Here is a 26,483-nt window from a genome sequence, read left to right as displayed (position 1 = left end):
GTGGGTGCAGAACGGCCATTCTGAATGGCCAGTGCCTGATTCTGGAGCACAGGGCCAGTGTGTGAATAACACCCTTCCTGTTTTCCACAGCTGCCCGCCCAGCAACGGCAGTGGGAGAAAGGCTGTGGAGCCCTTTGGTGAGAAGTCAGCCTCCTTAAAAGCCACACATGTGTGGGCACGGATGGCCGTGGCTAGTGATGAGCCCCACGTCCACTCTCTGCAATTAAACATCCATGAGGCATGAATCAAGCCGCACATTTAATGATGCCGGCATAAGCAGTCAACTGTTAAAGGGGGACGTTTTGTTATCCCCTGAACCCTGGGGGCAGGGAGAGGGAATGTGGGTGGGAGGGGGAGGCAGGGAAGGGGAGGAAAGAGGGAGGTGAGGACAGGATGGGCGGGAGCCAAAAAGAGCCCCCCTCCCAGTGAGAGAGTCGGGCAGGGAATGGCCTGTTCGGGCTGCTGTCTCCTTAAGAACTCTCGCATGCTAAATATATCTCTCTGCTGTCTGTGACGAGGGTTGTAGGAAGCCTTGAGGAGTGCCTCTGCCGCTGCCTGTCATGCTATAAATAGATCCGAAAAGAGGGAGAGGGAATATATATATGTATAGGGTGGAGATACTACACTGCAAATGAGTGGTGGGTCACCGCTTTTCTGGAAGGAAGCCACCATCTGCACAGGACTTGCAAGGATCTATGGGGTTTGTGTATGTGTGTGTTACATCGCCTTGTTCCAAACGTCTCCTTAAGGCAAATGAAAGGTCCCTTTCCCTTTCTTCTCCTCCTCCTCCTCCTCCTCCCAAATCCTGTTCCTAGAGACCAGAGAGAATGAAGGCATCCTCCCAGGGCATTCCCAGCCCTCTGAGAGAGATGCAGCAGTGGAAGGCAGAGGGACCGCAAAGGCCTGTGACTCATTCCGCATGCTGCACACGGCTTGTGCTGTATATATTATCCGGCACCCGTGGGAAACAGCATCCACAACTGCATCCTCCTCTTTATTTTCCCCTAAAGTGTGAGATGCAAAAATGTATTAAATGACATTTTTCCAGCTCATTTGTGGGACCCCGTAGGCTAAACCTCCCTGCGGTTAGCAGCCCAAGATCAGTGTCGAGTAAAGGCTGGCAAAAGGAAAGCCCTGGTTCTTCACTGACCCTCTGGCTTTCTGGACAGGGCTGAGCTCTGTGCCACCTGCACTTTGGATACTCCCCAGGCCGCGTTTGCAGGTGCTCTGTTGAATGTCCTGGATTTCCTTTATGTTTATACTCAAAGATGCAAATCACTGCCTATTTTGTAGCAAGTGCCATCTTGCTTATTTGCCAAGGATGCTTCTGCCTAGGGCAAAGACGCCCTTGGCGTCCTTAAGAGTAAGATCGTGATTGTGGCAAGGGCTTCTGGACGTAGTGGCCTTCTTCGTGACAGGGCTGAAGTAGCTAAGATTTTGGTGGAGGTTAATTACAGCCTTTCCAAACAAAAGGCATTTTCCTGCAACTCATGCAGATCTGTTGGGGTTTTGTTACGGGGATTCTAATGTCTTTGCAAAGCAGCTAGCGATGCAGTCAGCAGAACGGCTGTTGCAGGGAAAGCTTGTTTTGCTGGAGCTCGGAGTTCAGTTTCTAGTTGCTAGCAAAATTAAAATCTCTCTTCACCCACACATCTGTCTTTGTTGAGGAGCTCTAAGGAATGTAGCCTCCTAGGCATCATAGCCACCTATTGGCTATCGCAGCTGTGACATCACCGAGGATCACCTTAGACTTCTTCTTTTAAGAGGTAATGACTGGGATGCTGCTTTGCTGTATCACCAGTTATATCAGGAGTAGCCAGACTGTGGCTTTCCAGATGTTCATGGACTACAATTCCCAGGAGCGCCTGCCAGCTGGCTCCCAGGGGCTCCGGGGAGTTGTAGTCCATGAACATCTGGAAAGCCTCAGTCTGGCTACCCCTGATAAAATCAAATGGTGGTGAGGCAGGTGTGTGTGTTGGGCTGAGATCCTTGGAGGCAGACTGCATATTTCTTCTGCACTTGCATCGAGTTGCAGAACACGCTCAGTCCTGGATGGAATTGCCCTCAAGACATAAGGAAGCTATGCTAATTCTGAGGGAAGTCTCTGTGAGGGATGGCAAATTCCCCTCCACTTCCTTCCTAACATCACTGGGGAAAGAAGCTGCACGGATTCAGCCTCAAGCCACCAAATGTTTCAGAATTCATCAGTCCTGCTGCTCTGGAGAGCTTTTGTGAGGGAGGCTGTAGAAGCATTTAAATTAGTGCTTCCTTCCAAAACCACATCCTTCTCCCTGCCTCTCGGAAATGTGCTAGGAGTTATTTATCTTTGCAACACTCTTTCTGCAGTTACTGGCACTGCCAGCAGAGTTGTCTTAAAAAAAAGACTTTAAGGGTCCCAAATCAAACCAGAGCTCAAGACGTCAATACAGCCTGACTTCAGATTAAAAGGGGGATGCCACTTAAATAGATTTGCAGTGTTATGGAAATTGCATAGGCAGAAGGTACATAAAACAGAGGCATACTGGTAAAGAAAGCTGGTACACATCCCATACAGAAAAAATATTAGACTACTGGACAGATACATTGAAACTGAACACAGGTTTGTCCATTAGCGCAAATAAGAAACAATAACAACTTGGACAGACTGAAACTCTAGCAAACTCTCATACTGTTCTTATGTGAGTTATTATTTATATACTAGTAAAAAAGCCCGCTGTAGTAAATATACAGCGAGCTCCAGCAGCCCACTATTCGGGGGGGGGGGGCAGAGCAGAGAGGGTGCAGGCGGCCGCAGGTCTCAAGGGAAAGTGGTGATGACTTCCCTGGGCAAGGGGGAAGGGAAGACAACCCCCTCCCCCCTGTGGATCTCGTTGCCCCAGGAAGCCCTCACATTGCCCCTGTGAGGTGGCATGATTGTTTCCCTGGGCAAGGGGGAAGGGAAGCCACCCAACTCCTTCCAGTGACTCCTGTAGCCCTGGATTGGACCCGGACGGTGCCATTCTCCCTCCCCTCCTCCAACTTCCCTACCTAACTAAAAATGTGGAGTGGCCTGGAGCGGCTTGAGCGGCCGGCACCAGCCAGGTGAGGCGCCCACCTACCCCTTAGTGTTTAATTTTAACAGTGCAAGCTGATACAGATTTTTCATTTATATCCTGGTCTTCCTCCAGGACCTAACAGTTTGCAAACCACCCAATCTGAAACATGCTTTGCTCTAGCAACGAAGCAGCACCAGGTACCCAAAGATTGTTCTCTGCTCCACCCTCCCCTTTTTTGACAGTGCACCCCGTTGTGTTATCTTTCACAACAACAAAGACAGAGTTCTAGTAATGATAATCAAAAGCATATACATGCTGTGGGATAAGCCAGCTGTGACAAGTATCTGAACATCTGGGTACTGTAGATTTCAAAGGAAACAGTATCCTGCCCCACACAGATGCCAGACTTTCCACTCTAATGACCTTTGGATGTGTAAATTAGATGAGCTAAACAGTCATAATGCAGGATACACAAAAGAGCAAAGATTATGAACTAGCTTGCTCCATAACAGCATAATTCTTACTAGGTAAAGGTCTCCCCTGTGCAAGCACCGAGTCATGTCTGACCCTTGGGGTGACGCCCTCTAGCGTTTTCATGGCAGACTCAATACGGGGTGGTTTGCCAGTGCCTTCCCCAGTCATTACCGTTTCAATTCTTACTAGAGTGTATTTTAAAAGGAGGAGCAAATTCATATATCCTATATAATTAACCAAGCATCACACAACCCTACAGGGACACAAGATATCCTATATTCTAATAGGGGATCAAGTCATGAAGCCATTTGCAAAATACATGGAAACCTGACAAACAAGAAGAAACTAAACTGTACAGGCTTGGCCTAATTCAGAAATCCCTGTCATTGCAATAGTCCAGGTAATTGCATGCTCAGCATGCAGACCGTGCAAAATTTGTTGTGAAATCCATTAATCAATATCACAGTCCCTCTGCACACATACTACCGAACTGGCTGGCAGAGGAGTCAGCAACCTTTTATAATTAAAGAGCCAAACGACACCACAGCTCAGAGCAAGTGATCAACAAAGAGCTAGTATAAGAGAGCATATTTGCATAATTGAAAATATACCACTTTATATTACTTATAATCAACATGATCCATCAAGTTTCTGCAGCCCAAACACTGGTTGCTGGTTCACAGGTTCTTTATTGGGAAGGTGGCACATACAAGGCCTCCCAATAAGTAATAAATACTTACAGGAGCACTTTGGACAGATGTTTTGGTGGATTGGGATTAATCTGCACTTGATGCAGTGGGATTCCTGGCAACTGTTTGTATCTACCATTTCCCTTTCTGGAAAGCATCTTGAAGAAGCCCTTAGTGCCTGCCATTTCCTTTACAAACCAGTTTATGCAGCATCCCAACTACCACTCTGATACACCTTTCACTTAAAGATTTCTCTCTTTTTTGTAAAGAACCATACTTGGTTCCAAACGGAGCCACATGAGGCTCTAGTGTCAGAGGTTACAGACCCAAGTTAGAAGCTTTATTTTTGCCACTGCCAAAGCATGAACATTGCATTTTGAAATGGCAGGGATCTTTGAGTTTTGATACAACTTTATAACACCTCTAAGAATTTGGGCAGAAGAACCTCAAACCCAGATCAAATGTATCTCAATGGTAAACAGCAAGCAAAACAGATGCAGTGAGACAATGTTTTTGTGGGAGTGGTGAAATTGATACAAGAGAGCATGTATTGTTCCACTGCCCTGTTTATGTAGACATTGGTAGCAACTTGATTGAACCACTCCTTAAAAAGTTGCCAGAACATCACGTTGTAGAGCAAAGAGGCTGCTAAGTGATGAGTTCCCCAGGTGACAACTCAGCTGGCTATGTTTTGTGCCGCTGCCATAAAAATCCGATGCTCTAAAGGAGCATAATTTTAAGTTCTATTTTATGATCTGTTTTAAATTGCATTATATCAAATGACCATATTCTTTTGGTCTTTTATGTATTAACTTCATACGACTTGATCTGAACGACTGTAATCAAGTTTGAACTGAATTGAAAACAGATGCAGCCCCATTTGGCATGCAACATGACATCAAATCACATATCCGTGACCAGTGCTGAGCTGCTCTCCCACCTCCCCAGTTTTATTTTCACTTTCCCTGAAACATTCAATTAAGACCTGGATGACAAACGTGTACCGTTCCGTGGGGACTCACCTCAAGCCATACAGGACTGTTCCATCTGGGTGCAGCCGGATCATCCGGTTCTTCACTGTCACTCCATGCAGGAAAGACTTCTTGTCATTCAGGAAGTAAGTGTCAGGGAGCCAGAGCTGATCAGCCACCCGGTTGTCCAGAGTGAGGTTCAGAGGCAGGTCACTGTATGCTAACCGCTTGTCTCGCCAGCTTTGCTGGAAATACATGGTGATGGTGTAGTCCTGGAAGCAGAAAAATTGCAAGGGTGAAATCTCAGGAGAAAGGCCCTTGATCAGTAGAGTGTCCAGTCTCCCAGTGGTGGTTGGAGAACTCCTCGAATTACAACTGGTCTCCAGGTAAAGGAAATCAATTCCCCTAGAGAAGACAGCTAGTTTGGAAGGTAGATTTTATGGCACTATATCCCCCTGAGGTCTGTCCTTGCCTCGTCCCCTCCCCTCCACAGCCTCCACCTCCAAAATACGGAATTTCCCAGTTGGGAGCTGGTAGTCCTAGGTGGCAAGGGCTTTGGTGGGAAATTCATTCATTTGTTCATTCACTCATCCATCCATTCATTCTATTTATACTATGCCTTTTTCTCCAATGAGAGTCCAAAGCAGCTTACATTTTTCTCCTCTCCTCCATTTTATCCTCAGAACAACCCTGTGAGGCAGGCCATACTGAGTGGCCCAAGGTCACCTACCAAGCTTTCAAGGCAGAGTGGGGATTTGAAACCAGGTCTCTTCATATCCTCATCTGGCACTCTAACCACTATGCCAGGCAGGCTGACCAAAAGTGCTACAGCACTGGGCCATCTGATGTATGAGGAAGCAGTAGCAAGTGGCCCTTTGTCAAGACTAGCACTAACCAATGTACCCACAGGTGAAGGCAGTGGGGGCAACCTTTGAGGTGAGCTGCCAGGGTTGGTTTCCTCATGGGCAGACTAGCCAAGGATTCAATTTTTTTGGGGGGGGCATCATCTAGGCATGGAATTGGGATCACTGTGGGTGGGCTGGTAGTTGTGAATTTCCTGCATTCTGCAAGGGGTTGGACTAGTTGACCCTGGAGGTCTCTTCCAACTCTACGAATCTATGATTCTATATTCATTTTTTGCCCCAGTGTCAGAAACCATCTGTGCATTCAAGAGGGAGCTGCTAGGTTTTTCTGCACAGGGGAAACCAGGCCATGTGGCAAATAGGTAATTCCTCTCTGTGTTAGGCCTCGGGCACTTGCAGCGAAACTGGTCAGTATTTTAATTACTTATCAGTGGAGTAGATTTATATTTCACCTTTCTGTTTTAAAACACCCAAGGGGGGCTCAGCAATAATGCAGAAATACAAGTCAGTACAATCAAATGCAGCATCATTAAAAACAAGTAACATTAGAAACCCGAGGCAGCAAAACAGAAGGTACTCTGAAAGGTCTTCCAGAGCAAATAAGTTTTCAAATTATGCCAAAAAGCCTATAAAGATAGTGACAGTTGTACCCTGGGAAGGGAAGCAGTTCTATTAAATTGCTGGTGGCAGCTGAAAACATCCCTTCCAACTGAATTTTAACCAGTGCAAGTTCAGCGACTCATAATTAAGGATGCTCAAACACCTGCCTATTCAGCTCATGCTCTGCTTGCCGGAGGCAAACAGGGAGCCGATTATTTTTTTGCCAATGATTCCTCCCTTTGGCAACCAGTTTGTAGCTAGTCATGTTCTGATCTCCCTCTTTTCTGCTGATCCTCTGCTCCACTTGCCCAGCAGGTACTGAAATGGACAATTCAATAGGTGACAACTGCCTTAAAAAAAATCCTACTGTTCAGTGTTATACCCAGGATTATTTGTATTTTACATAGAAGTCACGAGAGTGGCAGCACTTGTACATAAGAGCTAGTGTCGGCTAGCAGATGAATATGCATGTATTTACTTATATTGCGTGTATTCTGCCTGGAAGCATTGTTCTTGGGGGACGTGAACCTGGAGTGAATACTTACATTCGGTTACAGAATCTGGGAGTTTAAAGGTGGAAAAAAAATCTCTATCAAAAGCAATCCTCCCCCAAGAAGGTTAAAAGAAAAAAGGTGAGGTCTGGGATGATTCTGCACTTACTTGGTTTTTTCTGTTGTCAATCCTGCTGAATGCAAATTGATTTAAACCTGGGTCTTCCTCCTTCTGCCCCCCCAATTGAAAGTGAAAGTATTCTGCCCTTGATTAGGGAAGCTCAGAGCAGGGAGGGGAGCCAAAAGCAGTAGGAGGCTCTTTCTTTTCCTGAAGGGGGGGGGCACAGAGGATTGGAGACAGCAGCCTCACAATGAACGAGGAGGGGGAAATAAATCCAAGAGGCAAATCTCCGCTGAGAGAAGTGTGGGCTTCTGGAGCACCGTCCCTTTAAAACAGGACAAAAATATATCTTGGGAGGGAAGCATTGCAATCGGGAACCAGGAAGTCTTTGGAAGTCTTTGGATGCCCTGGCCAATCAGAGAAGACTGTTTTGCTACGTCAGCATTGGAAGCACGAAGCAGGAAGTTAGTTCGCATAAAGCAGATATCTACAGTTATACTGGTGGCTTTAAAAGCTGTTTTTTAAAAAAATATTGTGACTTATATCCGCTCCTGGATATTGTGGGGGAGAGGCAGGGTCACCACGGATCAATCATGCATGTTGCAGAAGGAAAATTTAAAGCACCACAAATCAAGATAGAAATTGAATTCAATGCAAAGGGGAGGGGTTTATTTGGGCTGGGAGTGGATAAAAAGCAAAGTGCAGACTCGACCCTGAATTCTCCCAGAATTACAACTGGACTAATGTTCCCCTGGAGAAAATGGCCACTTTGGAAGATGGGCACTATGGCATTATACCCTGATGAGGTCCCTTTCCTTTCCAAGCCACACCAACCCTAGTCTCCACTCACAAATCTCCAGGAATTTCCCAATCCGGAGCTGGCAACCCTCCCTCTTCTCCAGCTCCCCACAGAGGAAGTGGGTTTTGTCATCCCTGTCAGGGAGTTCTGTGGCAACCCAGGAGAAAGTGTGGGAAAGAAGCAACAACAGGTGACAAGACAGTGTGAGCCACACTGCCGAGCAAAGTTAAACAGGGCTAGTGCATCCATCGTCAAGAGCCACAGAACCATCCAATACGCTTAGAGGGAAATCAAAACTGGGGCATGCGTCTCAGAAGCAGGAGCGCTGGCTCTAAGGTAAGAATCAGCCATTCACTAAGCGAGGCTGTTGCTGACTGGCTTTGAACAGGGTCCTGATTTGGACTTTAGAGCATTGCCCAACTCTGCAATGTAATCATGGTGGGGCAGTCTTGGATTTAAAGATTCCCATAAAAGCCCTCTGGTGCAAAGTGTCTGGGGTCCAGACATGCCAGGAGGCAAGACACAAGATTAATTGTGCATCTGTGGCTGGTCCGTATCACCAGAGGAATGCTGATATGGAATTGAAAATCTGATCGCCTCCTTGTGCACAGAGAAATAAAGAAATCACTCTCCTTTCAAGACGACTAAGCTAGCGCAAAGCTAGACAACAGCCTTCCCCGTGACATGCTCATTTCGTATGCATGCGGAAAGATTTGTTTTAGGGGGAGCACTGAAACAGACAACCCTCCCCTCGTTGAGGTGTCAAATGATTCTGCCCAGAAACACATCATGCATCAATGCAAGCTTGCTGTCCGTCATTCTGCTTGGAGGCTGGAATAAAGTTTTCGAAGAGGATTCCCCTGGTCCCTGGGCTCAGGGTCTCATTTCCCCATCCCCTTCTGGGCACAAGGAGAGCTGTCTTCCAAGGCTCCCTGCCAAACTGCTGCTCCCAGGCTCTCAAGGGACCTGGAAACATCTGGATGCCTGGGGACTTGTTTTCTTGGAGTTCTCCATCCATCGTCTTGCTGTTGCGGCAGGTTTATTTTAATTCACGGGTTTTAATTGCTATACACGAGCCTTCAGTCTCGGTCGGATAAATCATTCAATCCCTCATGGGGGACTTTGAATGTGAAAACCGCCACCTTGTTTGGGCTGCCTGCCATCTAACAGCCACGGATAAACGGGCATGAGGAGCACTGATTAAGTATATGATGCGGTATTTTATTCATTTAATTAATATTTTCATCATATTGGGTTATTGCAGGTTATTGCAGAACTCAGCCCTTGCCAACTGCTGCATTACCTTCAGCACAAATGAGATCGCATTTTGGGCTCAGTGGACACCAGACACCAGCAAGCATTCTTCAACAGGAGCACAGGAAAGCCGTGCATGTTGGATGCTGCGCAGGGAAGGGACCCTGCCGCATGGAGGAACTGGGAAGAAATCCAGAGGGCAAGCCAGGTTTGGAAAGGGTAGAGAGAATTCCAGGGACCATTCTTTGTGAGATGGTTAACGGAAGTGAAAACAGGAGTTTCAGGGCTTGGAGACAGCCTTGTTCTAGCAAACCTTCCTTTTCCTAGGAACCAGCAGTGGAGTTGGGAGTCACCATGAACCTTTATGTAAGATGACCAGATTTTAACATTGGTAAAGTGGGACACCATTGACCGGGGGGGTTCTTGATTTAAAATTTGGTCTATATGGAGCAACAAAATTTTTCATAGAACGCATAGAACAAAAAAATAGTATTGTAATATATATATATATATATATATATATATATATATATATATATATATATATATATATATATATATATATATATATATATATATATATATATATATATTTAATTTCAACATAAGTACAATTTGCCAGGTACCCCCAGATGTCCCTCCAAAAGTGGGACAATCTGGTCACCTTACTTTATGAGCACCTCTAATTTCTCACTACTCGAAAAGTTCTACTGGCCAGCGTTGCAACAGCCCCCCAGTTTCCTCTCCTTTCACACCCACAGAAGCCTCAGTGACTGGATATGCCTTATTACACTGGGCTGCAGGCACAAGGCCCACAAGAAGGCTACAAAGGGGCCATGTTGTCTGGCAGGTTTCCCAAAACAAACCTCTAGCAGGGGGATGGTGCATAGTTCAATAATAGCTCCAGACCTATGCTACATGCCTGTGTTCCATCTCTGTCCAGGCAAAACCACAAGGCAGGGGTTCCTACATGCTCAACCTAGCATCACTGCCATGACAGAGGGAAGCACTCCATGAAATGACCCCCAGTCCTCTGCTACCAAAGAAATAGTTGGCAGAAACATTCTTCAGGCTTCAAGAAACCTCGGAAGTGGTGCAATCGTGCAGAATATGGTTGGGAAGCAGAGCTGCGTACAAGCCCACCTAGGACCCCTCCCTTCCCCATCCCTTCCAGGCCCATCACTGACCATTGGGAGGGCAGGTCAACATGACCATATATCAGTGGTTCTCAACCTTCCTAATGCTGCGACCCTTTAATACAGTTCCTCCTGTTGTGGTGACCCCCAACCATAAAATTATGCAAGTGTTCTTTCACAGAAATTAAACCGAAACTGACCAATGGCATGAAGATCCACTGTTCATGATTGCATATAAATTGTTTTTTCCCGGGGTTTCTCAGTTCAGTTCTGCCTCTTGTCCCACCATGCCGATCTCGCTCTTTTCTGCTGCTCCAGGCAGACTAACGCTCTATCTCAATCTACCCTGCAAGGCTGTTGTGTGGATGGTGCCCTACCCAGGCCAAGCTGCTTGCCCTGCCGCGGCCCCAGTGAAAGGGTCGTTCAACCCCCAAATGGGTCCCAAACCCCAGGTTGAGAACCACTGCCATATATGGTCATATCTCCCAATAAGCATTTAACAAATTTTAAAAATATATTTACAATTAATTAAGTCCCATCCATTCAGGAAACCTTCCCAGGGTTTCATGAAACTTGGGTTGAGAACCTGGGGCACACCCTCACATCTGCCCCACATGGTTCCTTCTGGGTTTCCACTTTACTGCAACATCAGAGGGGATGGGGGGGGAGAGAGGTTGCCCAATCCAAGCTGAGAAACACCTGGAGATTTGGGGATGGAGCCTGAGGAGGACAGGGAGCTCAGTGGAGTACAATGCCAGAGAGTCCACATCCCCACCCCCAAGCATCCATTCTCTCTAAGGCAGGGGTAGTCAAACTGCGGCCCTCCAGATGTCCATGGACTACAATTCCCAGCAGCCCCCTGCTAGCGAACGCTGGCAGGGGGCTCCTGGGAATTGTAGTCCATGGACATCTGGAGGGCCGCGGTTTGACTACCCCTGCTCTAAGGTAACTGACCTCTGTAGTCTGAAGATGTGGTAGAATTCTGGCGACCCTAGTGGGACATGAGTTCACACCACACAGAAAGAGCTCTGCTGAAACTGTAAATCTAGCAGGCCTAAAACTGTGGCCTTTCCACAAGGTGTGCCTATGACTTCCAAAAGGTACAGTCAGAACAAGTCTAGTGGTGTGTTCACTTCAAGAGAGAGTCTGCTGCCTCACAAAATCTCATGGTGTTCATATTTGAAGTGCCACTGAACGTGTGTTTAATTTGGCTGCAGCCGGCTAACATGGCTGCCCATCTGGAGATCTTCCCCTAAATTAATTACTGGATGCACAGAGCCATACATCATGTTCTCTGAGCCTCAATGTGCTGCCAGTAAGTTCAGTGCGATGACCCCAGAGCAAGTGAAAAGGACTGACAGATAGAATAGTGTCTCCCACTTTCTCAACACTACACCAAGTTCTGTGTTTCTCTATCATGTTCCCTCTGAAGTCATCCTTTCCCCCTCTTCCCTGTAAACTAAACTCCGCCAACCCTTTTAGCTTTTCTTCACTAGGAAGGTGTCCCAGCCCTTGGATGAGTCTCCTTTCTTCTTTCTGATCCTTTTCTAGCTGTGCCATGTCCTTCTTGAGCCAGGACAACTGAAGCTGCAAGTAGCATTCTAGATAAGGCCACCCCACAGAATTATAGAAGCCTGTGACTGTATTTGTTCCTGTGACACCTTCCCTAACATTTTAGGACATGTTTTCTACGGATGCCAGTTCCCAGGTGGGACCTGGTGATCTTCCAGTTTTACAACTCCTCTCCAGTGACAAAGATCAGTTCGCCTGGAGAAAATGGCTGCTTTGGAGGGTGGGCGCCATAGTATGATATTCCATTGGGGACCCTCCCCTCAAATCCCTCCCACTTCCAGCTCCACCCCCAAAGTCTTCAGATATTTCCCAACCCAGAGCCGGCAACCCTGCTTTTAACTGCAGCAAAGCACAGAGCTCGTCATTGATGTGGACTGAATCAGCCACAGTGGATTTTGACCTGCTGGGAGCTGCCGATCAGATGGCGAGTCTGCAAGCAGGATCCATCTCTCTGATTCCACTTCTGGAGAATTTAGCTGCAGGCAGTTATAAGGGAGATGATGACAGTCCTGAGCAAGAGGGGAATCCTCAGCATATCCCTCTGGGCACGGTCCAAGCTAGGAGAGCCTCTAGCCTTGCAGCCGCCTTCTTCTCCTGGGGAAGCTGCTCGCAAGGGACAGGCACAGCTCCCAAGGTGCACGTGCAGCTTTCCCAGTCTACTTTTATCCCTGCTGTCCCGTGCTGCATTGTGCTGCCGCCCCCTTTTTGGCTGACCAAAGGGCCGATATGCTCCGGCCCTCCATGATCTCATTAGCTGGTTTGCCTTTCCAGTTGCTTAGCAACTCTGCATCTTGCAGAATACTAAGTGCTCTGCCTGCCTCCCCTTCCATGCATTGCTTCTCCAGGGCCCTGGAAATGTGAAAATAGGGGGCGGGAGGGGAGGGGGAGAAAGGGGAATTCCAATACAGCCATTCAGTTATTTTGGATCTGGTCTTCTATCTGCCACAGAGAAGCAAGCGTGTGTATGTGTGTGGCTGCATCGCTACGCATGCTGGCAAGTATTGTGATAGTGGCTTCCACACACAGCCGCTCCTGCAAATGGAGCTATTCTGGTTCGCCTGGAAAGCAGAAGACAGCAGCTTCCCCCAGAGTGCTTATCTGTTTTGTTAAATGTGCTCAGTTTTTAGGTGACGGATATTCCCTCCCACCTGCTGATCCCAGTGTACGTGAAAGACATGGCAAGGAGAGCATCTGGACTCAAATTCATGTCCCATTCAGGATTATCACCATTGGAAAACATCATCATTTGAACTTTCGCCCCCACTGCCTTTGGAAAGTAACTTCATCTGGAATGAAAAAAAAGATCTTACACAATTTCAAAACAGATTTTCAGAAATATGAAATCATGGTGTGTGTATGTGTGATATCTCCCCCCACTGAATATGTGTGGACAAATACAAAATCCATAAAATTCACTGAGGAAGACCTAGTAAGGTCAAAACATGTTTGGTCTATATAGTTATTTAATATACTCTTTGTTTTTAACCTAATATTGGTGCACTTTAATAAGTCATTGTTAAAATTTTATATTGTTTTAGTGCTCAACTTTTGAGTTCCTGACTTTGTTAAGGTTGGGTTTTCTTTCCCTTTTTGGTTTTGCATAGCTAGAGCTGATGCCGGGAGTCTCTAACAGACCCCAGTAGTGTGTAAGTCTGGTTAAGGACCCCCCTTGACCACACAGGAGTTAATTGAGCATCCTTTTCCCCCTCCCTGTTTGCCCAGATATGAACCTTGGCTCATCACCCCCACTTCTCTGTGAGCCCTGTCCCCTTGGCCCAAACAGACTGTATCTGTCGCTATACACTGTCTAACACGAGTCCACTCTACCGGTGTGGCTCTTCTTCCTGGTACTTATTCCCTTTTTGCTTTCCAGCACTGTCAGTCTTCTTGTATTTGCTTTCTTCGAGATATTCTACGTCCAGATCAAAAAATTACTTGTGGGTCACCAAGACAAAGCTGGGGTGGTTGGGACGTTCCCAGATATCATGGCAGCAGAAGTCTTCATTAAACATCTGGTTAAGGCCACTAAAGTAGTTCTGGCAAGCCATCCTGGTCTTCCTAAACAGCCCCATCTGGAGTATAAAATACCCTCCCCTTTTGCCCACTGTTAAGCTGAGAAGCTGGTACAAATCATGGCAGCTATAACAAACAGGCATGCTGAGATCACCAGAGTTTCTTTCTTCTGACCACACACTTATCTATATTTCATTCCAATAGCTCTAGAAGGGCATTCACTTTAGCCAGAAGTAAGGCATTGCCTTCCTCAGTCTTGGAAGAGAAATACAAGAAAATCCCTTATAAACAGAGGCTTTGTAACTGCTCACAAGAGGAGATTAAATCAATCAAACCTATTTTTCAACTGTCCATTTTGCAATAAAATGCACAAGGAAATTATTAGCCCTTTGTTCGATGGATTTCCTGAGCAGTCAAACACAATCAAGCTAAATTATCTCCTCCGTGACAGGAACCATCAGATGACATGCCAGGTTCCGTGCTCAGGTTTGCAAGATCAGAATCTCTATACATGGCAACTGGGGGTGGGATAGATTAAAGATTTTATAATCTGGATTTTTTCCCCTTTTATATACATTTTTATTAATTTAAAAATGCTTTATACACATGTTTTGATATTTGGACTATTTTTTATACTTTGAATCACAATTGACATTGTGTATTATTTTGGTATTGGTTGAGCACTGTAGTAAATGGCTGACTGATCATAGGCATATCTGAAATTGTTAATGGCCCTTCCCTCAGTTTTCACCACACCCGCAACTAAATCTAATCTAGTTTTCCTTATATGCTCTGCATACAGATTGAATAGTGAGGGAGATAAAATACAACCTTGTGTTACAAGTTTGCAAATTGGAAACCATCCTGATTCTCCATATTCTGCCTTAACAGTAGTCTCTTGTCCAGAGTATAGGTTGCATGCCAAAACAATCAGGTGTCATGGCACACTCATTTCTTTTAAGACTAACCATAGCTTTCCATGATCAGCACAGTCAAAAGCTTTGCTGTAATCTAAGAAACACAAGCTGTCCCCCCCCCCTGAAATTCTCTCATGAGCTCCTGTAATCAACATGCATCTCTGGTGCCTCTTCCTTTTCTGAATCCAACTTGACTTCTGGTATGTTTCATTTCATATATGGTAACAGACTTAGTTATAAGAATTTGAGCATCACTTTACTTGTATGAGAAATTAACGTGATGGCCTGAGATAGCTGCTGCAGTCTTTGGCATCTCTTTTTTCAGAATTTGAATGTAAGTTGAATGTTTCCAGTCTATGAACTATTGTTTTGTTTCCTATTTGTTGGTGTATTCTTGTTAAGATGCTGATGGATTCTGTTTCTTCGGCTTGCAATAGTTCTATTGATATCCCATCTCCTCCTGGTGATTGCAAGGTTTGCTCTGAATATAGCCCAAAAATGGAGTGCAATCCCATTCCTCCATCCACCATAAATTTCATCTGTAAAGGCTGTAAAGAGTTTTAGGATTCCCAATCCCACCTAATTGTCCATTGCTGGTACGAAGCAACAACAAAAACTTGCAATGTCTTGGATTCAGACAGACAGGATATCAAGCACAAGACTGTATTTCTTCATGCAAAATATAATTTTGTGTAATGTGCTGCAATAGCCTGGATACACATGCTGCCTTATACTAAATCAGATCTTTGATCCATCAACATCAGTATGTCTACTCAGACTGACAGAGGTCTTTCACATTACCTCCTACCTGATCCTTTTACCTGGAGATTTGAATTTGAGACCTTCTGCATTCAAAGGAGATGCTCTACCACTGAGCCACTTCTTCTCCCCATATTGTGACCATATGGTCATGATTCCAGGTTGCTGAGGGGAAGACAAAGCAAGAAACTTGGGGAACATCAAGTCATTCCCCAAGAAGCTTTCCTCCCATAAGGAGTGTTCCTCCAACTTCAGCAGCTGTTCAACCACTTGCGCTGGAGAAAAGCTCCTTCAATGGGAGGAAGGCTTCAGACTTGAACCAAAAGGGGATGTAGGGTGTAAATATTGAAATAGATGGAGTGGTAGGATCCATCCCCTTCATATTGTCACATCCTGGTTCTAGATTTCCCAGAAGTATCTGGTTGGTCATGCGAGAAGTCCAGCTGGCTCTTATGCAATGATGTTGGAGAAACAAAAAAGACTCCCAGTTGAGGACCACAGATTCTGGTACCTTTGACCCACCATCCTCAAATCCTTTCACTACATCTTTTCTCTTTGTGCCACATCTGAAGGCTGAGGGCTTTCTTGGGCCTTTTAAAGACTGACAATACAATATCATCTCCTGACATGTTCAAAAGAAGTTCTGAGCCATCACCAAGAAAAAGAAGAAGGTGAAAATTAGGAAGGCCAGCATTTTCACCCAAGGAAGGGATGAGGAAAGTGGAAGAAGAAGCATGGAGTTGGAAACTAGGGAAGATCATGTAGGCTTACAGGATGGGGCAGTTAGCCTGTCAGATGAGAGGATGGACTGGAAGGCATGTAGTGGCAGACAGAAAAAGAGCCTGGAGAGCAGATGAATAGGAATTGCACTAGACATAGGTTCTCAGTTTTGGGATGGAAAGTACCTGAAGATTTTGGGCACAGAGACTGAGGAAGGTGGAGTTTGGGGAGGGAGGAGACTTCACTGGAATATAATGCCATAGGGTTCCTCTTCCAAACTGGCCTTTTTCTCCAGCTGAACAGATTTCTGTTGCCTGGAGATCAGCTATAATAGCAGGAGATCTCCAACCATCACCTGGAGGTTGGCAACCCTAATTAGAGAGCTAATGATGATGGCTTGTTCAAGTGGGTAACCATGTTCGCCTGAAGTAGCACAACAAAATTGGAGTCTAATAGAACCTTTAAGAGCAACAAAGATTTATTCAAGGCATGAGCTTTCATGTGCAGGCACACTGAGGGTTTGTAGCAGAGTTATTCAGCAGTGAAACAAATTTATTTTTCTGTCTACATACTGTCATTTTTGTGTTCTGGCTTTCCCTCAGAAAATTACCACAAGGTCAATTGGACCTAGTCTAGACACTGTGATGATAGAACTGAGATGCAACTCCCCACATTGTATCTATTGTGTATCTATCTATTATATATATTGTGCATTTATTGTATCTATTGTGGATATATTACACACACACATATATATATGCATACACACATACATAAGACACATTGTATATATTGTACATAATATATTTTTATCATTGTAGTCAGGATTATAATGTTCAAGAATGTTTAATCAACTACAAACCTTTTGATCATCATAAAAGACACTCTTAATTCATTGAGTCACACTACTTTTTAAAAAAATGTTGTTTCTAGTTTTCCATATAAAAAGTACAGATATAGGAAGTTTCATTTCAGAAACATCATTTCCCCTTCACAGAAGACGATATGCTTCTTAGGTGATTTTAAGAAATACATGTACAAACCATCTATAAACAAAGAAAACATTTTTTCTCTTATTGTTCTATTCATATGTAAATTTTATATAGATTTAATTCATCATTTCAAAATTGCTTGATTAATCATTTGACTTGTTTCTTTAATTGTGTGACAGCCCTTAATTTGCCAGTCTTCAGGAACAATTTCTAAAAGATGATTCACTGATTATGTATCTACTTCTTTATTTATAATACTTTTAAACTGTCATTTTCCCAATAGGGATTCAGGGTGGCTTAGAAAAAGACAACTCCTCAACCATATTACAGCAAAAAGCATGCAACACCAGTCTGCGTAGCATCAGCTAACGTTTCAATGGTAGCACAGCAGCACCAGTTAGCTAAAACAATTGAAACATATTGACAGCATTCAGTGCCCTCAAAGGCTCTCTTAAAAAATACGGCCTTGGTAGTTTTTAAGCCCTGAGTGTTGGAGCTTCTTTAACTTGGTCTGAGAAACGGTTCCTGAAAGATGGGGTATTCATAAAAAATACCCTCCACCAGCTGGTTAACAATTCTCTCATCCTGGCTGAGAAGAATGAAGGGACCCACAAAGAAAATACTAGTTGCCAACTCCATCTTGAGAAATTTCTGGTGATCTGGGGGTGTTGCCTGGGAAAGGTGGAATTTGAGGAGGGAGTTCAGCAGGGAAGTCATACCATTGAGTCTGCCCCCAAAGTTGCCATTTCTTCAGGGGGGGGATGAGTTTCAATATAATTTTGGGAGAACTCCAGGCCCCACCGTGAATATAGTAACGCTGGAAGTGTGTTTGATGAAAGTTCGGCTGAATTTGACCTTTTTTGGTGAAAAATTGTCTGTGAGCATCTTGAGGACATGGATAACACCCCCCCTCTGGTCCAGTTTGCTCTTGAACACTGGTTTGAGCCCTTCAAAACTTTTGATTCTTTGATTCTTACTAGCTCTGGATGGACCTAAATAGTAATTCCTTCAGCTAGAACAATTCATATTGCAATTGAAAACATCTAAAATTATATTCTCTGATAATTATTACTCATATTCTCTAGCTCATAACTGAAGCCATTATTCTAAACAGTAAAAACATGAACTACTATACCTGATACAAATGACTAATGGCAACAATCCTAAATCATGGGTTTTATATTGGAAAAAATATATAGTTGATATCCTGAAGAAAAATGTCAACTTAAACTGCTTTGTACCTATTATGCCACTGACTGACTGATTGAAGTGCTTTGTACCATTCAAGTTGAATAAAATCAAAAATTTGTATTGTGGCTTTTTTGCTCTTCCTTCTTGATATCACTCCGAAGGCCACACACCATTCTGAGTGATCTAAACAAACAAAATAATAATAAAACCACCACCACCACCACCACTACCCAAATCTAGGATATTAGACACTTGAGGGGGGAAAGGCTCTTTTAACAGAGCAAGCAATGGAATCATAGAATTGGAAGGTACCTCCTGGGTCATCTAGTCCAACCCCCTGCACTATGCAGGACACTCACAACCCTATCGCTCAACCACTGTACCTGCCACCCTCTTGAACCTTCACTGAATCAGCCTCTCTGTCAGATGGCTATCCAGCCTCTGTTTAACCATTTCCAAAGATGGAGAACCTACCACCTCCCGAGGAAGCCTGTTCCACTGAGAAACCATTCTGACTGTCAAGAATGTCTTCCGGATGTTTAGTCAGAATTTCTTTTGCATTTATTTCATCCTATTGGTTCTGGTCTGTCCCCCTGGGGCAAGAAAGAACAACTCTGCTCCATCATCCATATGGCAGCCTTTCAAATACTTGAAGATGGTTATCAAATCCCCTCTCAGTCGTCTCCTCTCTAGGCTAAACAGACCAAGCTCCCCCAACCTTTCCTCATACATCTTGGTCTCTAAACCCCTCACCATCTTTGTTGCCCTCCTCTGGACATGCTTCAGTTTGTCTACATCCCTCTTCAACAGTGGTGCCCACAGTACTCCAAGTGAGGCCGAACCAGAGCAGAGTAAAGCGGTACCATCACCTCCCGTGATCTGGACATGATACTCCATTCGCCTTTTTAGCCACCGAGTCACACTGCTGAATCATGTTCAACGTATGATCTACTAAGACTCCTAGATCCTTTTTGCACATACTACTGCCAAGACAAGTCTCCTCCATCCTATATTGGTGTCTATGGGTTTTCCTACCTAAATGCAGAACTTTACATTTGTCCCTACTGAAATTCATTTTATTTAGTTTAGCCCAGATCTCGAGCCTATCAAGATCATCCTGTATTCTGTTGCTGTCTTCAGTTGTGTTTGCTACCCCTCCCAGTTTAGTATCGTCTGCAAAGTATCCCCTCTAATCCCTCCTCCAATCCAAATCATTTATAAACATGTTGAACAACACAGGCCCCAGGACAGATCCCTTGTCACTCTTCTCCAAGAGGATGCTGAACCATTAACAAGTACCCTCTGGGTATGATCAGTCAACCAGTTAACGATCCACCTGACAGAATTAGGATCCATACCGCATTTTACCAACTTGTCTACAAGAATATCATATGGAACCTTATCAAAAGCTTTACTGAAATCCAGATAAACTATGTCCACAACAGTCCCCTGATCCAGCAAAGGCTCTTACTTCATTTTACTTCATTTTTTCCCCTTATACCGTGTTTTTCTTCCCAGTGGGGACCCACAGCAGTGTACAGCATTCTCCTCTTCTCACAACAATCCTGCGAGGTGGACTAGGCTGAGTGTGTGTGATTGGCCCTCGGTCTCCCTTCAAGCTCCCTTGGGTAGGATGGGGGTTTGAACTTGAGTCCCCCTGCTCCAAGTCTCTTAATGCTGTGTGAGTGGACCTGCACTGTGTAAATGGTAACTTTCCTGCCACTGTCATCTGTGGCCCTCAAGGTTATTCTTCTTGGGTCAGTGGGTCCCCTGCCAGAAATGTGTGTGTGTGTGTGGGGGGGGGGCTGCATTGAGTGGGAAGATTGGCCAACAGTGCAGTTGCTGTCTTCTCTGAGTGGGAGTGCTCACCACAGGTGGAAAAATACCTCAGGGTTCATCTGATGTTGTCATCCATCTTATCTGTAGAACCATAGAGAATTTGGTGGTGATAGCTACTACTGCATTTCTGTCTCTGTTAAAATAGAGACTGACTCAGACAATAGCAGAAAAACTCTTAATGTAAGGCAGCCACTGGACAGGAGTGAACCAACCCCAGGAATCATAGACTCCCCCTTGCCCTTCTGTTGGTCTTCTCTTGCCATTTGTCTGGCAGCACTCAAAAGCTGAGTGAAAGGGGCCAATGGGCCTGACCCAGCCTGGCAGTCTTGAGACTGACTGATGGATGGGCTGCCACTTGCAAGGAAGCGGCAGCTGCAAACCCCTCCCGCCTCCCCAGCCCTCACTGCACTCTGCTCGGAAAGGCAGGTTGCATTTTGTGTGCTCAGCTGACTTGAGGAGCAACTTTGTTTACTCTTCCCCATTGCCCAGGTACATTCTGTTGCCTGCAAGGGGAAATGCTACTGTACCTCACTGGACATAATTTGTTTTCTTCCCCCCCCCCCCCAAATATGGTTCTAGGGGTTTCAGAATAGCAGGCACAATATGCTACATTCCTTAATTCAGGCAGACGTGTCAAAGGGAGTCTGCTTGCTGCTCTCCCCCGTCTTCCTTAAGCAAGCTCACGCAAACAGCTGGGCTTTTGCTACCCAAGAAAAAAATACTGGAAGGTAGAGAAGGTGACTTCAAGCAAAGAGATCTGGCTTGCTCTTGTCCCTGCATTTCAGTCTGCGGGCATCCCAGGCGCAGAGGCGTTCAGGACAGCTCCCTGCTTCTCCCTAACTCAGGGGTAGTCAAACTGCGGCCCTCCAGATGTCCATGGACTACAATTCCCAGGAGCCCCCTGCCAGCATTCGCTGGCAGGGGCTCCTGGGAATTGTAGTCCATGGACATCTGGAGGGCCGCAGTTTGACTACCCCTGCCCTAACTCTTAAGCCGGTCTCCTACTCCAAGCCTTACAAGGTTTTAAAGATGACGGCCCTCAAGTTATTTGAAAATGCTCATGAAAGCATCAGTACAGAAGAAGATGCAAGGGCTGCACCCACAAAAATCACATGAAAACAGGGTGCACATTTTCCTGTCTACAGCATCTTTCTGGGGACTGGGGAACATGAGCGGTCCACAGGGCAGAGAAGTGCGGCAGAGGATTATTCTCTCTCTCTTGGTGCAGTAAAAAAACAGTAGAAGCTGGAGCTTTGCTGGAAGAATATGCCAATAATTCTTTTTCAAATTCATAGCTTCAACTTTGTTTCATAATTCTCAGGGCCAAGCAACACTCCCCCCCCCCCCCCCCGGTTCATCCCTAGACCAGGTTGGATGGTGTGGTCTGGGAGTTCTGTGTTTCCCTGTGCTGTTTTCCCTACTGAAGCAATCTAATGTTGGGTCCATGAGTACACACTACAGTGCCCCATGAGGCAATCAGTGGTTGCTTGTGGCTGCTTCAGGTCAGGAAAATGGAAGTGGGGAGACTTAAGCTCTCTGTCATTGCAGGCCAAGTTTTTCATTCAAATTGGGAGCTGGGAAACACAGCCCACATCTGTTGAACCAACCTGGGGACAGGCCCAGGAAAACGGACCATGTCGCTAGACACTCACCTTTCTGGCAGTCAGTCAGGTAAGAAAGCCAAAACACTCACCCCCAAGAAAGGGACCACGAATGCCCGTTCTTTTCAGTCCCACAAAGACAAAATATTCTAAAGAATAACACACATGACAGAGCTCATGTTGTTGTTTTGGAAAAGGCATATATGTAAAAGCAGTGTTTAATTGTTTAGCCAGCTTATTATGTCTAGATGACATTTATTCATTTATTTAGATTTTTATACCGCCCTTCCATACGGCTCGGGTTCACAAACTGAGCAGAGTTCTGCAGGCAAACTGATTACAGGTTTTCATGGATGACATCAAAGCTCTACTACCATCAGCCGGGTTGAGCGGAAATGGGCTTAAGATTGGCATGGACATCCACACGACTCCCCTTGCCATGTTTGCAGAGGGCAGGAGAGTGCATTCCCAGTGCCAAATGCAACAAAATTAGGCAGCATTCTCCTTGCTAGGCAACTGGGCTGATGCTCCTGTCTTGTTTTGCTTCACTGCAGCTGTTTCATCACTCCACTGGAAAAAGAGGAACATCAGACCAGTTACCTTGGCAATGGAGACACAAGTAAGACCAATGTTTGCCTGCAATAATATTCAGATCTGATTGGCCACATCCAGGGCTGCAGGCACTTCTGGAGTTCTGAGGAAAGGTTAGAGGGCACAACTATAAAATGGCTGCCACGGGGGACCTAAACCCTAACCCTCTTCCATGCATACATGTAAAATAAAGTTTCAATGAAAGTACATTTTCAGGGTGGAAATGAAATATTTCAATTTTTGTTGAGGGCCACCCCACCATGCAAACTTGGAGGCAGCCTTACTAATATTGACTCAGCTGAAATATGCCATGGATGACCAGCTGCAAGAGTTTGTGTGGTAGGGACTGAGTGAGGCATCCAGCTGAAGACAGGCCTGAGGACTCCGTGAGCATGTGTACAATGGATGTTGCAGAGGTGGTTTATCCCAATATCACATGCTATGGCTCCTGCAGTTCCAGGGATCCTGCAGTGCTGTTTGGTTAAGGGGGCTTCACACTGTGATTGTTAGGAGGTCTTCATACTTATGCAGTTTGTGGACTAAAAGAATGGGGGGGGGGAAAGATGTCAGCTGCTTCCAAAGTTCCAACTATCCCTGGTAAGGATGACCTGCTGTTACAGGACAAGTAACAGAGCTGTTGGTGGGGGAGCTGTCATTGTGGCCAAATTGTTTCAAGCCAACACGCCTCCTTTACCAAACAGAAGGTAAGCTGATTGCCCATTTGGACACCCACTGGCCTTGTAGCTTCAGCTATTGCCTGGACTTGGTGAGAAAGAGTTGTCCTCTCCTGTGAGGCCTGTTGCCACTGTCATGAGCCAGCCTCAGACCCGTGGGGATTCCCTGGAGGATGGACTGAACTGTGGGGAGATGAGACTCACAGAGCCCCAACAGCCTAGCAGCCTGTCCTGTCTGCCCAGTTCAAACTCAGCCGAGGAGCAGGCTGCTCAGGACCCTGAGCTGGGTGTCCCTGCAGAAGTTCCTCAGACCAGTTGCCAGCCCTGCTCAAGTCCAGCTGCATCTCATCAGGCTGACAGCTCCCCCCCATCTCCAGACAGCTGGAAGTTATCACAAGTAGTGTCCTTGTCCTCAGAGGGAGTTGACAGCTAAGAGATGCAGCATGCGACTTTTGGCCCAACATGGGTTGCTTCAAGGAGATACATCTTCTCAGGATGAGCCTTGAGCCAGCAGAAAATACCTATTTAAGAGCAGCTGAGAGCCCAAACTGGCATGGAAGAAACCCTGCATCTAGCCACAATACTGATGCCCACCATGCCTGATTCCAGTTTGTCTCATGCTTTGCAAGTCTCCCTGAAACTCTAGACCCTGGATCGGAATTTTGGACCATGCCTCTGGATTTGCTTGATTGGAACTTTTTGGCTCTGACTCGGCTCCTGTGACCACACTCTCATTTTGCCCAGCTCAGTTTGGATTCCAGCTGACTGCTGCAACTTGTTCTCACCCTGCCAGAAGGGGGAGACAGCTCACCCACCACCATAATCTCTCCATTCCCACATCATCTGTGGAGAAGTGTTGTATGGTAAGGGGTAAGGGCAAAAAGATTCAAAAGTAAGGTGACCAGATTGTCCCACTTTTGGAGGGACATCTGGGGGCACCCGGCAAATTGTACTTATGTCGAAATTATATATATTTATATTTATATTTATATTTATATTTATATTTATATTTATATTTATATTTATATTTATATTTATATTTATATTTATATTTATATTTATATTTATATTTATATTTATATTTATATTTATACTTATACTTATAATTATACTTATATATTTATATATTTATATATTTATAGAGATAGAGATAGAGATAGAGATAGAGATAGAGATAGAGATAGAGATAGAGATAGAGATAGATAGATATAGATACAGATATATAGATATAGATATAGATATAGATATAGATATAGATATATAACAATACTATGCATTGATAGCGCTGGTGGAAGACTAGCAGTCCTGTCTGTCGGCGGCCATAGACAAGTTCGCCCTAGATGTCCCTTCCACCCTCGTCATAAACAGGCTCCTTGATATATGAGGGGATATGAGATGGCAGTGAACGTGGCAAAAAGGATTTTTTTTGCTGCGGAAACTGCATCCACAAGCTCTCCCTCGGCACAATTGTTTAAGGTAGTTCAGTCTCTTACTGTCCTCAAGGAACAGCGCCAAAATATTAGTAAATTGGATGTTAGTTGTTAGGCATTATCTGAAGGACCGCCTGTTGCCCTATGCCCCCCCCCCCTGTAGGGCTTTATGCTCTGCAGGTAGTAACTTGTTGATGGTCCCTGGTCATGAGAAGTTCTCCTGGCCTCGACTAGGGCCATGGCTTTTTCGGTCCTGGCCCCAACCTGGTGGAATGTGCTCCCAGAAGAGCTGAGGGCCTATGGAAGCTTTCAGCATTCCGGAGGGTTTGCAAGATGGAGCTCCTCCACTAGGTTTACGGTTGAGGCCAGAGCATGGAAGATCAGATGGGCTCCCTAGAAGAGATCACCACCTGGCCAGACCATCGCCGCTGGTGCACCACGAGGCAGCCTGTAATGATTGTGGGGGTGGGATAGTTTTGCTGCCGGGGTATATTTTTGGGGATATGAAATTGTGTTTTATGTGGAGTTTTATTGTGTAATCCGCTGCAAGACAGCTTGCCAAGAGCGGCGGGAAATAAATTGAATAACAATAACAATAATAATACACTCACTGAGATGAAAATTGTTATGGAGTGTCAAAGCACCAATCCCTTGTCTCTGTTTTGAGACATGCAAAGATTAAAGTGCAACCTCTAACGTTTGCTTATCTATCTCCTTCCCAAAGCATCACTGTTTGGAGATTTTTTTTTGAGCCAGTTTGCGTGTTACATAATTCCTCTGTCCACCATGAGGATTCTGTATCACAGGTGCATTGGCCATGCTTCCTGCATATGCCTGCGGTGCACAAGGAGAAGAGTCTTCAGCTTTCCCTCCAATACTATTTTCACATTCTAAGATCCTCCCAGGGACCTGCAATGTGCTCCACTAAGAAACTTAGGTGTGATACAGGAACTTGCTAATGGGTGAACTGATATACATTTGTAGAGCACTAAGGCTGCAGCCCTTGGAGAACCAGCTTGGTGTAGTGTTTAGGAGCAGAGACTTCTCATTTGGCAAGCTGGGTTTGTTTCCCCACTCCTCCCTCACACGCAGCCAGCTGGGTGGCCTTGGGCTCGCCACAGCACTGATAAAGCTGTTCTGACCAAGCAGTGATATCAGGGCTCTCTCAGCCTCACCTTCCTCCCAGGGTGTCTGTTGTGAGGAGAGGAAAGGGAAGGCGATTGGGAGCCGCTTTGAGACTCCTTCGGGTAGAGCTGTTCTGATTGAGCAGGAATATCAGGGCTCTCTCAGCCTCACTTCGCTCACAGGGCGTCTGTTGAGGGGAGAGGAAAGGGAAGGGAACTGGACGCCGCCTTGAGACTCCTTCTGGTAGAGAAAAGCGGCATATAAGAACCAACTCTTCTTCTTTGCTCAGAAGTGAGCTTCACTGAGTTCAGCTAGGCATATCCTAGACTAAACATGCATAATACAGGGATTCCCCCATCCACACTGAAACAGCCTGGTTCCAGCAAAGCCATGCTGCAAACCGATGTACAAACCACTAGCAAACTACACCTGCCTCAGCCAACAAAGGGAAAAGCAGAAGGAGCCAGCTGTCATTTTGGGCAAGGAATGGACGAGGACAAGGGCTCTGCTTCAGAAAGTGTTTGCCATATCAGAGCATAGGTAAGGTCTGATCAGGCAGCTCTGGTTTTAACTGGAGCAATGTTCCATCCCCTCTTGCCTTGGATTTTATAGATTCAAATGGGCAG

General features: G+C 45.5%; 1 protein-coding gene across 2 annotated transcripts in view; it reads right to left on the bottom strand.

The window, feature by feature from the left end:
* The window catches only part of LOC143822545 (gamma-aminobutyric acid receptor subunit beta-4), a 67,176-nt gene that overhangs the window by 12,739 nt on the left and 27,954 nt on the right, over window positions 1-26,483 (bottom strand). The window contains exons 1-2 of one of the 2 annotated variants that reach the window (XM_077307828.1): window positions 7,293-7,424; window positions 5,221-5,441 (exon numbers count right to left, since the gene is read on the bottom strand). In XM_077307828.1, the coding sequence (XP_077163943.1) occupies window positions 5,221-5,426 (206 nt within the window). In that variant the 5' untranslated portion in view covers window positions 5,427-5,441; window positions 7,293-7,424. Of the gene's footprint in view, window positions 1-5,220; window positions 5,442-7,292; window positions 7,425-26,483 lie in introns of those variants that run through there. The other variant, XM_077307827.1, reaches the window with a different exon arrangement.

Source organism: Paroedura picta, chromosome 13 (assembly GCF_049243985.1).
Source record: "Paroedura picta isolate Pp20150507F chromosome 13, Ppicta_v3.0, whole genome shotgun sequence".
Classification (NCBI taxonomy): domain Eukaryota; kingdom Metazoa; phylum Chordata; class Lepidosauria; order Squamata; family Gekkonidae; genus Paroedura; species Paroedura picta.
This window is presented reverse-complemented; position numbering and strand designations above follow the sequence as displayed.